This window comes from Rattus rattus, chromosome 2 (assembly GCF_011064425.1).
Source record: "Rattus rattus isolate New Zealand chromosome 2, Rrattus_CSIRO_v1, whole genome shotgun sequence".
Classification (NCBI taxonomy): Eukaryota; Metazoa; Chordata; class Mammalia; order Rodentia; family Muridae; genus Rattus; species Rattus rattus.
The window spans coordinates 23,739,836-23,754,343 of record NC_046155.1 but is presented as its reverse complement, the minus strand read 5'-3'; the positions used below and the strand labels follow the sequence as shown (position 1 = coordinate 23,754,343).

The window sequence follows — 14,508 nt, the reverse complement described above, 5'->3', positions numbered from 1 at the left end:
CAATTAACTGACAATAAGAAGGAAAATAAGGTTGGGAAGCAGATCAGGGAGAAATTGCAGAATGCAGTCTAACTGGGTTAAGATATTGACACACATTATCAGTGGTATCAATCATATCTCAAATTAACGACTTAATTAAAATACACAATTGAGCAAATGAAACATCAACAAGCTAGAGTCATGTATCTTGTTTCCCTCAAAGAAAGATATGGTGGTGACTTGGCAGATGGTCTGGGCCATGGACAATAACACCACACCAAAAGAGAAGGGTCTTGAGTTTTCATAGAACTTAAGAAGATTCCTGTTGATTTGCAGTCTTCTTGCTTCTCTTGATAATGAAGATTTGAGTCTGCCAAATAATTAATGTTCTGTGAATCTTCCTTTAAAAGGATACATAATGCCTGCCTGGCATAATGTTATTGTGTTCTGCATAAAGGCTATTCTTTGTATTATTCTGATTTCTGTGCCCTCATAGACTAAGGTTGTAATCCTTATTCTGATAATTCCCCCATCTCAATGTGTGTAAACATTGCTCCCAAATTATCCCCCTCTCAGTGACTGGTTGATCAGCTTCTTTATTGACCAATCAGGAAATAATTGGGAAGCAATGTTTATACAACATTGAGACAGGAGATTCTCCGAATATGACTGCCATCAGGTATGGGGGCACAGAGGTCAGCACTTGAGTACAAGAATAAATATTTACACAATGCACAATAACATTATGCCTATATCCACAAGTTTTCTCAAAGCACTGACCACATCCAGAACAGGCAAGCTCACAGATTCACAGAATATTATTGTGCTAGGCCTTGTAAGAGGAGCTGGAGATGCAGGGTATCAGTGAGAAGTAGCCTTGAGTAATTATATTTTATAGAAGATGGTAAGAGGGTAGGCAATGACAAAAAGGTAAACTTATCCTTCTAACAGAAGAAAACCCAGGGTTGTATGATGGAGATAAGCGGTTGGAGCATAGGGACAGTGTGAAATAGGACAGCCAAAGATGAGCTTCTAGGGATAAAATGTAATAGATTAGCAGTGTCCATTTAGAAAGTGGGGGACTGCATGGTCCAGGAAGCACATTGAAATCCATGTCACATTAACCCCAAAAGTTCTAATGTGGGAAACCTCCAGCTTTATCATAGATTATAATATTAATCATAGCTAATGTGCTATAAGCATGCTGGTTTATTCCTCTTATCTGAAATATCATTTAAGTAACATTTTCCCAGCTCTCTACTCATACTGTATGCTCTTGCTGTCCATGCTTCACCTCTGTTTCTGTTGGTTTCACCTTTGAAGATAACAAGTATATAATATGGGGTTTAGCAACTTTATTAGTCTGTTTTCTGTTGCTATGGCAAAATGCCAGAAACCATGTACTTTATAAATAGATTCATTTGGCTCACTATTCTGGGGGCTCTACATGGTGCCTATGTCAGGCACCTGCTCAGCTCTGGTGAAGAAAAATCTTCAGGTTAAATGGCAACCTTGTAGATATATCTGAAAAGAAAAGTCATATGGTAACATAGGGAGCCAGAATGAATTTGGGGATGAGCTTGTTCCATTATATAAATTTTCACAGGAATTAATTCACTCTAGGAGCCTAGCATTAGTGCTTCTGACAGTCGTAAACCTCTCATTTATCTTGGATTTGGCTCCATCTCTTAACGATTCTACTATCTGTCAATGTTACTACACTGGTAGCACATGGGCCTTTGGGGGAACTCTTAACCCATGTTGTCAATAAAACAAGGAAAATATCTAGGTAGAATCGTGATACCCCAAGGAGGCTGCAGAACACTGAATCGCCTCTTCCATGGGACATCTTTCACTATACACTGATTTTCTTTCCATGGAACATTTAAGAGATCATGCTTGTTTTCTTCATTGTCACCAGAGTTTTCTTTATGAGGCTTCCTCTTCAAGTCATCTGTGTATCCTGAAGAGACTACATCAGTCATGTCCTTCCCATGACAGGGACACTAATGGTAGTATGCAGCTTCCTGTGGAAGCTGACTTACAACAGGTTGCTTTGTCCAGGCTGATGGATTCTGTGAGCATGTTGTTAGAGATTGTGGAGCAGAGTTCCACTCTTATACGTGGTCTGACCATTGTTCATTTGCATTCCTAGTGTCTCAATACAGCAATATGGCTGCAAGGGTACTGTAACCTCAGGCATGGGCAGTCCCATTTGTTGCCTTTCATCTTCCAGACTGCTGCATCCTCGTCCAACTGTATTTTAAAACCTAGCCCTGTAGAGCCAGAGTAAATGTTTCTTCAAAGCCTCTGAGAGTCACATGACCAAAACTGAAGGTCTGCTGTAAAGCTTTCTGCAATTGGAGAAGTAGAATGAGCCAGGAACACAAAGCAAACAATTGGCCACTGCACTTTCTCCCAATCTGCCTTCATGAGCATCAGTTTTCTCTCTCCACACTAATCTTTGAAACTGCTCTCACTGTGTTGCTGATGTTGCTGCAGTGATGAGTTAGGAAACTTGCTGAAGGGCTTGTCGATATTTTCCTACAGCCAATCTGCCCTTGGACAGGACACCATGTGCAGGGCTCAGAGGTTATTCTGGGATTTGAAAGATGCTGAAGTCCCTTGAAGGAAAATGAACCAGTCCTTCTCCTTTGGGGTCTGTTAGAATAGGGAGAGAGAAGGGCTGTCAATACTGAATTGATTTTTACACACAGTTTGAAATCATCCCACTCTGATGGCTCTCAGCAACTTTCTCTTGAATAACCAATAAGGAAGGAAACTCTGGCAGTCTTGTCTTTCCATTCAGGTAAAACACTTCTGCTTGCATTATCTGAGGCCATTTCATTTCTCTCTGAGATGCCTGGGATATTATATGAATTCCACGTCTCAAGTAATTTCAAATGGGATTGACGACAAACTAGTTTCAGCTCAGCCTAATCAGATAAGTGTCTATTGGTGCCATGACTTCATCTCAGCCCTGTCATTTCCCATAATGTCAAGAATAGCATTTCACTCTTGATCTGGATAAATAGAGAACCGCGGGCTAACGAGAATGCTCAAAGAACTTCAAAAGAGCTGCTAAAGAAGCAAAAGTATTGTTTTTATTGATGAGAACTATAGTGGGGGATGGGAATGTCCCATAGAAAAGGCTGAAATGAGAACACATCAGGAAACCATTATAGGAGGAGAAAAAACATATTGTTTATAAAATATATAAAACATAGATATTACATATATAAAACACGAATTATAACAATCAAATTAAACAGTTTAAGTGCTTTTATAAAAAGAAAGTGTTCACTACCTTCTTCCTGCGAACTTATCTCATTCTAAATGAACAAAGTGTACAAAGTTAAGCCAAAGCATAGGATAGGGATGTGTGCCTGCGATCCTAGCACTAGGGAGGCAGGAGGGCTGAGAATTAGAGACCAGCCTGGGCTGTGGGGCAAGATCCTGTCTCAAAAAGCAAACAAGCCAGGAGCAAAAGATGCTCCCCAATTCAGAGTAGATATTACAATATTAATGTAAAACCTGAGAACTCGGGGTCAAAAGAATTAAAATGGAGCAAGAGATATTATTTAAAATCGAAAATATCTCCTGACAAAGAAGATAAAGAGACTCATTCACACCGTCAGAGAGAGTATAATAGTAGGTTCTTCTGACCCTCCTCTACTATGTCAGTCACAGGAAGCTGGCCCGGTAACATACTCCATCCTCATCTCTTTCCACTGTGGTTTTTTCCCACTAGGCATGGATCGTACACTACGTCTTCAGGGGTTGCTTTTCTTAAATGATGCTTTCTAAAATGTCACTTCTTTTAGTTTTATTGATGCAAAACACATTACTACCAATGCAATGAGCTTCAGATGTAATAATTTAAATTTTTGTAAGACAGAAGTCTGGCTGAGCTTGGATGAGATATGAAGGTCTTTTTTTAAGGGGGGGGGTGTGCAGTGAACTTTATTGATGGTATTCAAGAGAGAAGGGAGGGCTCCCTATGCCCCTCCTATTATTATGGGAGTCTGGGATGGAATTGTGAGGGAGATGCTCAGTGTTGGGGGCTGAGTTGGGATGGGGACTCCTCAGCAATTGAGGGCCTCTCTCTTGCTCTCAGTATCCTTGCTGGGCTGGGGTGGGTGGTCCAGGGTTTCTTACTCCTTGGAGGCCATGTAGGCCATGAGGTCCACCACCCTGTTGCTGTAGCCATATTCATTGTCATACCAGGAAATGAGCTTTACAAAGTTGTCATTGAGAGCAATGCCAGCCCCAGCATCAAAGGTGGAAGAATGGGAGTTGCTGTTGAAGTCGCAGGAGACAACCTGGTCCTCAGTGTAGCCCAGGATGCCCTTTAGTGGGCCCTTGGATGCCTGCTTCACCACCTTCTTGATGTCGTCATACTTGGCAGATTTCTCCAGGCGGCTTGTTAAATCCACAATGGATACATTGGGGGTAGGAACACGGAAGGCCATGCCAGTGAGCTTCCTGTTCAGCTCTGGGATGACCTTGTCCACAGCCTTGGCAGCACCAGTGGATGCAGGGATGATGTTCTGGGCTGCCCCACGGCCATCACGCCACAGCTTTCCAGAGGGGCCATCCACAGTCTTCTGAGTGGCAGTGATGGCATGGACTGTGGTCATGAGCCCTTCCATGATGTCAAAGTTGTCATGGATGACCTTGACCAGGAGGCCTAAGCAGTTGGTGGTGCAGGATGCATTGCTGACAATCTTGAGGGAGTTGTCATATTTCTTGTGGTTCACACCCATCACAAACATGGGGGCATCGGCCGAAGGGATGGAAATGATGACCCTTTTGACCCCACCCTTCAAGTGAGCCCCAGGCTTCTCCATGGTGGTGAAGACGCCAGTAGACTCCAGGACATACTGAGCACCAGCGTCACCCCATTTGATGTTAGCGGGATCTCGCTCCTAAAAGATGATGATGGGCTTCCTGTTGGTGACAAGCTTCCCATTCTCAGCCTTGACTGTGCCATTGAATTTGCCATGGGTAGAGTCATACTGGACCATGTAGACCATGTAGTTGAGATCAATGAAGGGGTCGTTGATGGCAACAATGTCCACTTTGCCAGATGCAGAAGAGAAGGCAGCCCTGGTAACCAGGCGCCCAATACAGCCAAATTTGTTCACACTGACCTTCACCATCTTGTCTATGAGACGAGGCTGGCACTGCAAGAGAAGATGCGGCTGTCTCTGGAACAGGAAGGAGCTGAGTTATGAAGGTCTTATAAATCTCAAATCAAGGTGCCAGCTGAGTCACCTTCTAATCTGGATGCTTTGGGGGAGGGAATTCACATACAGTGGTAGAATTCCATTCTTTGAGGTTGTAGGACTGACATCTATGTTCTTCTGCTAATGGTCAGCTGTACTCCACTCTTAGCCTTCTGGATCTTTCCTTCAGACTTTGAATAACCCTTTTATCTTCTGTGCTGGCAACTGCACCTCAAATGCCTCCAATGTTTTCTTCTGTCAGAGCCCGCGAAACTGTTCTCATGATAAGAATCTGTGTAATCTCTTTTGATTAACCCAAAGTCAAGTAGTTGGTTCTTTTAATCAGAAAAACCTCCTTTTGTGTGTGTGAGGTGATCTAAACACAGAGTCAACATCGCATCTGCTTCCTATTTTCTTGGATTGGGGCAGGAATTCTAGAAATGGCTCTGTAGATTCTTAGGATCCTCTTTGCTTCAATAGTCAGAGGCTGAAATAGAGAAATGTCCTGAAGGTATCAGACCTGGGAGTCTCATGTGTTAACACTAGCAGTATCCCTGGAATTCTGAGCTGCATACCGAGTTACAAGAGTCCAAGGATAGCTGTCTGACCTATGGAGTGTGAATGACAGCTCCCTGACAAGAGTGATATGAAGAATGTACCTACTCAGTCACTGACCTAAAGGAACTTTATCTAGAAATCACTGGCATTTCTTGGAGAATTCCTAGACCTAACATTAAAGCGATTGCGGAAAGATCTGTTCTCTCCACCCCGCCCCCGACTCCTTGGATTTTTTCTTTCTCAATCAGGATCAGAAAGCTTTTTAGCTTCATACCTGAGCCCTTCAACCTCATGGGCAATATGGAGGTAGCCACGAACTGGCAGGACTCATAAGAACCTCGGTCAGTTCCTTACCCATCATCCTCCCTGAGCATCTATGGGCGGGGCTTATTGGGAAAAGAAAAAAAACGTCCACCTTCACCAGTAGCAAATAGGCACCCAATTCTTCTCCCTCCTTTTGAGCTGCTTCTCTGATGGGGGATGAGAGTCCTTTGTCCAGATTGAAGAACATGAACAGAAAAGCTTCAGCAATGTTGACCTGAATTTCTTGGTAGTTAAATCGTCTCCTCCTTGCTACTGGCAAGTGCAGAAACTTCTAGAAATCAAAGCCACACTGGGGTTAAAAGAAAAAAAAAGGAGAAATGAAAGGCTCCTTAGTCTGCTGGTGACAGCGGATATTTAGACCTTAAATAATTAAGGTTATACCATTTGTACAATATTAAGAAAGGCTCTAATCTACACTTACATTAGAGCATGTCATTACTATTCTACAAAATTAAATTTTTATCACGATAGTTAGGGACATTTCTGCCAAGGAATTTTACTTATTGGCTAGATTAGATATTAAAATAAGGGGAATGATAAATTATAGAATACTAGATGTTGAATTTTTAATAAATCAATCCCATGTTGCTAGTGAAAGTTTCTGGAAAAAAAATGCCTGTTGCTTTCTAACACTTAATCAATACTAGTTAATGACATGAGCCTGAGGGCAAGTAGAGGCTGACTGGTTCACAGTCCAAACTAGAAGCATAGAGGAATCACGCTCAGATTTAAAATTGTTCTAAAACAGGCAGTTGGAGTTGAACTGTTGGTAATTTTCTAGAAGTTAGAGGAAAAGAGCACAGACTGATGCCTTTCTCAGAGTTGATTTCTTCAGGAGTTCATAAACTTAGGGTCATAAACTTAGGCTCCGGCTTATAGGACTGTGTTGATAGTCCGGCTTGTTTTCTTCCACATTTGTATATAACTTTGAGCCATGTCAGTTTCCTCCTTCGCCTCCTCTTCCTCCTCCTCCTCCCCTCCTCCTCCTCCTTCTCCTCCTTCTCTTCCTCTCCCTCCTCCTCCTTCTCCTCTTCCTCCTCTTTATCCTCTTCTTCCTCCTCTTCCTCCTTTTCCTCCTCATCTTCTTTCCTCCTCCTCTTCATGCTGAGAAATGATTCGGACTCCCAAATTCATACTGCTTCTATGGTTATAAGAAGAGAGTAAGAAATCAGGGAGACAGCAGAGGGGGAAGTAAATGAATTTTATAAAAGAAGAGACAATGAAAACAAGCAACGGGGCATTGGAAAGCAAATAAATGAAAGGAGAAAAGGTCACAAAAGGATGAGGGAGAGGGGAAGGAAGAGGGAGGTTGATGATGGAGAGGCTCAGAATGAATGAGTATATGATTTGATATAACATGTGGGCTCCAACATTTTTATGTGTGATATAGTACCACACAGTAGTGACCCATGCCGAGAGGTCCTTGTGTGTGGAGAACAATGGCTACCCTTGATTAGTGCTTAGTTCTTCAACTATAGGGATGATATAATTGAAGTGCAACTTTAAATCTATTTAAACTGAATTGGCATAAAAAGAATACAAGTGAGTTTTCAGCTATTCTAAATTTTTGCCTCTTAGCTTGATAGAAAGAGCATTGGTAGGTGCTGGAGAGATGACTGAGCAGTTAAGAGCACTGACTCTTCTTGGGTTCATCAGTTCCTAGTACCCACATGTCAGCTCACAACTGTCTGTAGCTCCAACTTGAGGGGATCCAATAGATTCACATAGGATCTGTGTATCACAGATTTTATGTGATACACAGCTGTAGGCAAAACACTAATGCACATAAAATAAAACTAAATCATTAAAAAATTAAAAATGTAGGCAATTCTAAAATAAAAAAGAAAGATAGGAAGGAAGGAAAGAAGGAAGGAAGAAACAAAGACATAAAGACCTGGTAAAGAAAAATAATTTTAATAACTGGGTGAGTGCATGCTGCTGTTGACTTGGAAGGTGCTGAGATAGGGCTCTCCTAGGAACTGAGCACAAGCACCCAGCTATTAGGTTGGGAAAAAGGTGGATGAGAAGGTAAACATTTTTCCCAGGTAAATTATTACCTGATGTGGAAAGACCAGTCTTAATTGTGAATGGAATCATTCCCTCCCTCCCTCCCTCCCTCAATCCCTTCTTCCTTCCTTCCTCCCTCCCTCCCTCTCTCTCTCTCCCTCTCTCTCTCTCCTTCTCTCTCTCTCCCCCTCCTCCTCTCCTCCTCCTCCTCTCTCTCTCTCTCCTCCTCCCCTTCCTCTCCCCTTCCTCTCCCCTTCATCTCCCCTCTCCTCCTCCCCCTCATCTCCCCCTTCTCTCCCCTCTCTGTCCTCCTCCCCCTCAAGGTTGAGACCTCAAGATGTTGGAGATAACAGACTATGTTGGGACACCTGCTGAGGAGAACTACAAATCCAGTGTGGAACCAGCAGAAGTAGAAGCGTGTTTCAGCCAACAAAGCTAAAAGGGATTGGAGATCCGAAGAGCTCTTTGACATCAGACGTGGACATGCAGTATTTGCAGTTTGCCCAGCTGGTTTTCAGTCTTGCTTTGGTCCAGTATTTCCCACTATGCTTCTTTCCCTCCCTTTTTAGAGTGGTAATACATTGTGTGGCATTGCATGTTGGAAGTGAACTATCTTTTTATGTTGACTTTACAGAGGGCTGGAGTTAAAGAGATTGCCTTGACTTTCAGAGGACGCTTTGAACTTTAAACAGTGTTGAGACTGTTATACATTGTGGGGACTATTAAAGTCAAGCCTATAGGGACTGGGGAGTATAACATGGTGGTTTTCATAAGAAGGCCCCCATGGGCTCATGTATCTGAATGCTTATTTAGCAGAGAGCGGTACTATTTGAAAAGGATGGGAGATAAAGCTTTGGAGTAGTTGTGGCCTTCTTGGAGGAGGTGGATCACAGAAGATAGGCTTTGAGGTCTTAAAAACCCATGAGAGCCCCAAATTCACTCTTTCTCTCTCTGCTTGGGGGGTCAGGATGTAGAACTCTCAGTTCCTCCTCCAACACCATGTCTGCCCGCAGGCCACCATGAGCCCTACCATTATCAATGGTCCAACCTCTGATACTGTAAGCAAGCCTCCAGTTAAATGCTTTCTTCTGGAAGAGTTGCTTTGATCACAGTGTCTCCTCACAGCAGTAGAACACTGACAAACACATAGAGGGAATGTGGTTGTGGTTTTGTTTTTTCTTCTGCCCCAGCACTATTCTCTGCTTTGATTGGATAGACTTGAATATGTGGCTTTCATTAACCTTTTTACAGTTCACTTCTGTTTCTCCTTTTATCAGAAAGACTGAAGTAGCAGCCGTTGGCCCTCTGCTGACTCTTAGCTGCTAAGTGGAGACGATGTATTTGATTTCAGGTAGACTGGATTGCCATCTTGGCCTGTCCCCAGGTCCCCACACCATGACCAAAGGTCACAGAAAAGCACCCAGGAGCTGTGTGTAATCAAATTTGTGAAATAAGATCCAGAAGTACTCCTTAATCTAGAACATCAATACAATAATCTTTGATTAGTGAATCAGTTTGTAATGCGGATTTGTTTTTTACGTTTTCTTCAGTATGAATTTTTGTGTGGTGCAAAAAAAGGACTCATTTTAATTTTTTCCAGATTTTATATTTGACTCAGGAACCAAATAAGTTCTATTCTAATTGGTTGATATGAACTTTAAGTCTTCTTTAAAATAGACATTAGATGAAGCCTATGTATGTATCTCAGTCTTCCCGCCTTAGCCTCCTGAGTACAAGTACTAGGGATGTCTGTTATGCCTCCCCAGACAGGAGATCTTTCAGAACCTTCTGGCACCAGTGGAAGTCCGAATAAAGGGTAGTCAATATCATATTCAATCGTGCATTCAACACTGGGGGGACCATGTACTGGGTACACGCACCACAATAACGACAAAAACTTAATGTTACAAAAAGATGTTACAATGAAGAAGCCTTGGTGGTTCTCTAGGAGTTGAAAACTGGTCTAAAACAGCTGAGAGGTAGTTTGGCCTCCATAATCCGAAGGGACTAAGACCACCCCCCCCCATCTCCTCAACCCTCCCCCACCCTGTACATTTCCTACCCTGGCCTGTTTGTCAGAGGAAGAAGGTCAAGAGAACCATCTCGGACTGGAACGGAACCTTTTTGACGGCTTCAGTTGTTCAGCTCATGTCCTGAATAGCTCTACTGTTTAATTGGCCATAGAACCATGCAGAGAGGTCATAGTGAAGGACTGTAGTTTTCTTCTGCTCTCTTTTAGTCAAACGTAGCTGTGAGTGGAGATGTGGTGGTAACAAAAGATGGGCGCTCAAAACAACAGGTTCAGTCCCAGTCTACAGGCTTGGAACTGGGCTATTTCTCATTAACAGATTCTCTGCACCACCTACCTTTATTTTCCCTTGCTTAGGTAACTTAGGCAGCTACAAATCCTATAGCATGCAGTCCCCTTTCAAAAATCTGCGAACCCTGTCTCTCTCACTGTATTCTGGGAAATGTAGTTTAATCAGTACTCAAAAGGCAGGTGATCCGGATAGTAAGGCGGAGAAACTGCCACCTTCCACTGACCCCGCCCCCTCTCTTGACCCCTCCTAGGTTGCTTAGGAGACAAGAGACGCAGAATCTTGGTTCTTGTTACCAAGAGCTGGACTAGCGCTGAGGGAAGTCCAGTCTTGTCTGTTCTCAACTGCAGCGCAGGCATGGCGACCTTCAATAGCTCATGTCACGAGTGTTTTAAGCGTAAAGAGCGGTGGTATGAAATTGGACCCACGGACTTGCTGGAGCGCAAAGGCTCCCTAACTCTCCGCTCTCAGGACAAGAAATACTCGGGGCCAGTGTTGGTGTATTCCTGGTGAGCCAAATACTCTCGCAGTTCTTGGGTCCTAGGGAAGGAGTGGAGAAAGACCCTGGAGGAGACAGGGAAAGAGTATCAGAATAACAGAATAAACAATAGTGGGAAAGAAAGAACCAGAAAGATAAGAAAATCAAAGAAATGGAGGGCAAAGAGATAAAAAGAACAAGAGAGAAGAGAGAGGGGGAAACAGATCTATCACAGGGCCGCGGCCATATCAAAGTGAGCAGAAATACGAACAGTTTGGTGTCTGGTGAGAAAGGATAGAGAGGACTACTGTAAGCCACTTTAGCCATTCCCAAAACGTGTATAGGGCTTTCCCTTTGATCACAAGTTCAACCCAAGAAGTATTTATATGCCATGCACTTCAATACATATTAGGGACACAGAAATAGAAAAAAATCATTGATGTCTTTATAAGCAGTTTGTTCTAGTCAGAGTTTCTATTGCTGTGATGAGAAAAAAATCATGATCAAAGTAAGTTGGGATGAAAAGGTTTTATTTGGCTTACATTCCATATATCTATCATTTTTAGGAAGTTGGGACAGGAACTCACACAGGGCAAGAACCAGGAGGCCTTAAGGTTGATTGCCTTATTTTGTGACACAATTAAAGGTTTTTTGAATTATATTTATTAGTGATTTTAAAATACAATTGTTAAGGTCTACGCTTAACATTTTGATGTCTGCTTCAACTCAGTGTTTCGCCAGGGGCCTTATATATTTGCAGGTACAAATGCAGCATGTATCTAGGAGAAATTTGGATTTACTCTTCGTTTTTGTGTAAATGTGGATTTTCTCTGCTTCTCTCTGTCTGGCATGGAATAGAAGTCTGTTTGACCTCACTCACCTATCCAAACCAGCTTTGTAAGGTAGACATGACAAAGGAAGGAGGTTAAGGAATGTCTCTGGTCCATTTCTAATCTATGACATCGCCTGAGACCCATGTCCTGTTCGCAGCTAGGATATTAATGAGATAGAGCCTACCACCCTAGTCACAGCCTGCTGCTTCCAGTTAGAAATACCTTTCCCAGAATTCATCTCTGCCCATTCCTTTCCTAGCATTCACAGAACTAGATCATAAGCCATTGCCATGAGAAATTCTGAGTTGAGTGAGAGAAAATCGTTTCCTAGGATATCCATCCACTCGTTGGAATAATTAGAAACAGAACAAATTATACTTACTTTAATAAATTCTCTCATATGAGAAGAGTTTGCTCATTCATTCGTTCATTCATTCATTCATTTGTTCATTCATTCATTTTCATTTGTTCCTTGGCCAATCTGGCACCTGGTAACAAATTATAATAATTTAAAGAAAGAAAATCCATCCAGATCTCCATGGAGACAGATGCTGTTCTCGTCTCCATGGCAATATCTAGTTAAGGACTCAGATTGATTTTACGAATTTGTAATTTTAATTGTTTTTCTTTCTTGTCTCAGTCACAGACTAAAGACCTTGAGTGTTACACTTTCCCCGTGCCATCCTCCTATCTCATAAGAAGAAGGGGGTAAAAAAAGGAAAAAAGAAAGGGAAAGTGGGAGTTAAATGTAATCACTGTGGGGGCAGGGAACTTCATTGTTTTAAAGATTTTTATGAAAGCTAATTTGGACATGGATAGTACACTAGAGGTAAAGGGGGGAAGTAATATTTCTGCGAGACTCTCAGATCTCTGCATGGCTGTGTTACCCAAGCAGGGAGTGCATGTGTATTTAAGGCCTTCCTCTGGAGATGGAGAGCCATTCCAAGGCACAGGCCTAAGTTTGTGTCCTCAAATAGAAAACAGAGGGAGTTTGGGTAATTTGATGTGTCACTCTTAATGTGTTTAATAATGATTTTTGTGGATGCTGGCCTAAGTGTTTAGAGTCCTCATATCTCTGAGGGCCCAACTACAGTTATGTAAAGGTCTACTGGCCAGCAGTCTCCCCACCCTACCCCCACTGTACCTCCATTACATCCTAGGATAAAGAGACAGAGACAAAGCCCTTCCTAACCACATGGCCCAGCTTACGTGTCACTGAAATTCATGAGGTCTTCCTCTTTTTTTCCATGCCTTCAACTTTAACCTAGCAACTCAAGAGGAATCTTATTAACCCTTTACTGCACATTTGGAAAAGACTCAGTTGTCTGATTTCTATACATGAAGCATATAGTTTGAATTCAAGACAGGAAGTATTAAAGGTGGCTTTTTTTTTTTTTTTTTGTCACTGTCACAGAGTGAGAAGACCAGGCCCTGGGGTACGTGATAAGAACACAGTGAGAGAGGAGTAAATGCTTATCACATAAATGAACAAATGTTAGGAGGCATTCACTGGAGAAGACTAATCGGATTATGGGTTTAAGCCAATAGGCAGTCTTTATAACCCAGTCAGTACTATTGTGGGTGTGCAGAACCCAAAGTGCAGTCTGAATCCTTTTGTATGGTGAGCTTTTAAGTACAAAATCCACATCTTAGGTTAACACATCTCAGTTGGTAAGAACAGTTAGCCGGAAGCGAAACTATAGAAACCTAAAAAGCAGGGTTAGTGCGTTTGGAAACTTTCTCAGAACTGTGGGCTTGGATGGATTAGGTCTTAGTTCTCATTTTGCCCTGTGGTGCCTCCTATGTGCTACCAAGACTTGACTTGAGCTTCCATCATGGCTTCAGCTGTACTAAGGTCTGGGGATCTGTTACAGAAGGAGCAGGTAGGGATGAGACAGGTGGAAACCCAAAAGACACAGAGTGCTGGAGCTGTGGCGGTTTGAATATGAATGAACCCTATAGGCTTATATATTTGCGTGTTTAGTTCCCACAACTGTTTGGAAAGGACTAGGAAGTATGGCTTTGTTGAAAAAGGGGTGTCACTGGGGGTGGGTCTTAAGGTTTCAAAAGCCCACACAAGGCCCAGTCTACTCTCTTTGCTGCGTGCTTATGGACAGGATGGAAGCTCTTATCTACTGTTTCAGTGCCAGGCCTGCCTGCCTGCCTGCCTGCCGCCATGTTTCCTGCCATGATGGTCATAGACTCACCTTCTGAAAGTGTAAGCAAGCCCCCAATTAAATGCTTGCTTTTCTTAGTTGCCTTGGTCATTGCTTGGTTTGCCTTCACAGCAACAGAAGAGTAACTAACACAAGCAATATCTCATTGCTGTAGCTTTTCACAAATACTTTTAAAAATTCCAATTAAAAAATTCTCCAGAATATTGTTCTTCCTGGAATAAAGAATAACAGCCAAATTTTCAGTAAATATGTCCTGCTTACTGTTGTAACTTAAGACTCCTGAGTCAGAGCTTTTCCTAAGATCCTAAGAGCTATACTATAACACAAATCCTTAATAAAACTAGTGTTGACTTTCATAGCTAATCTAGTTTAACAAGGTAAGATTAAAACATGCTGGTTGCTTTCTGTGTAAGTGAATTTAGAAGAACACAACGTGCGATTAATCATCTAATTATGATTTAATCTAGAATGAGCTATGAAGAATGCCTCAGACGAGGTTTGCCTGTGAGGGCTTTTCCAGAGAGGTTTAATTAAGTGGGGAAAACATGCCCTGACTCCTCTGAGCAACACCATTCCACAGGCCAGGCGCGGCACTGAATACAAATG

At 42.4% G+C, this 14,508-nt stretch overlaps 1 protein-coding gene and 1 pseudogene across 1 annotated transcript in view; one reads left to right on the top strand and one right to left on the bottom strand.

The window, feature by feature from the left end:
- Window positions 1-4,133: 4,133 nt before the first annotated feature.
- Window positions 4,134-5,153, bottom strand: LOC116893745 (annotated as a pseudogene).
- A 5,586-nt stretch (window positions 5,154-10,739) lies between these two features.
- Window positions 10,740-14,508, top strand: part of C2H9orf135 (chromosome 2 C9orf135 homolog) — a 109,174-nt gene continuing 105,405 nt past the window's right edge. The window contains exon 1 of the mRNA XM_032895453.1: window positions 10,740-10,923. Within this exon, the coding sequence (XP_032751344.1) occupies window positions 10,772-10,923 (152 nt within the window). The 5' untranslated portion in view covers window positions 10,740-10,771. The remainder of the gene's footprint in view (window positions 10,924-14,508) is intronic.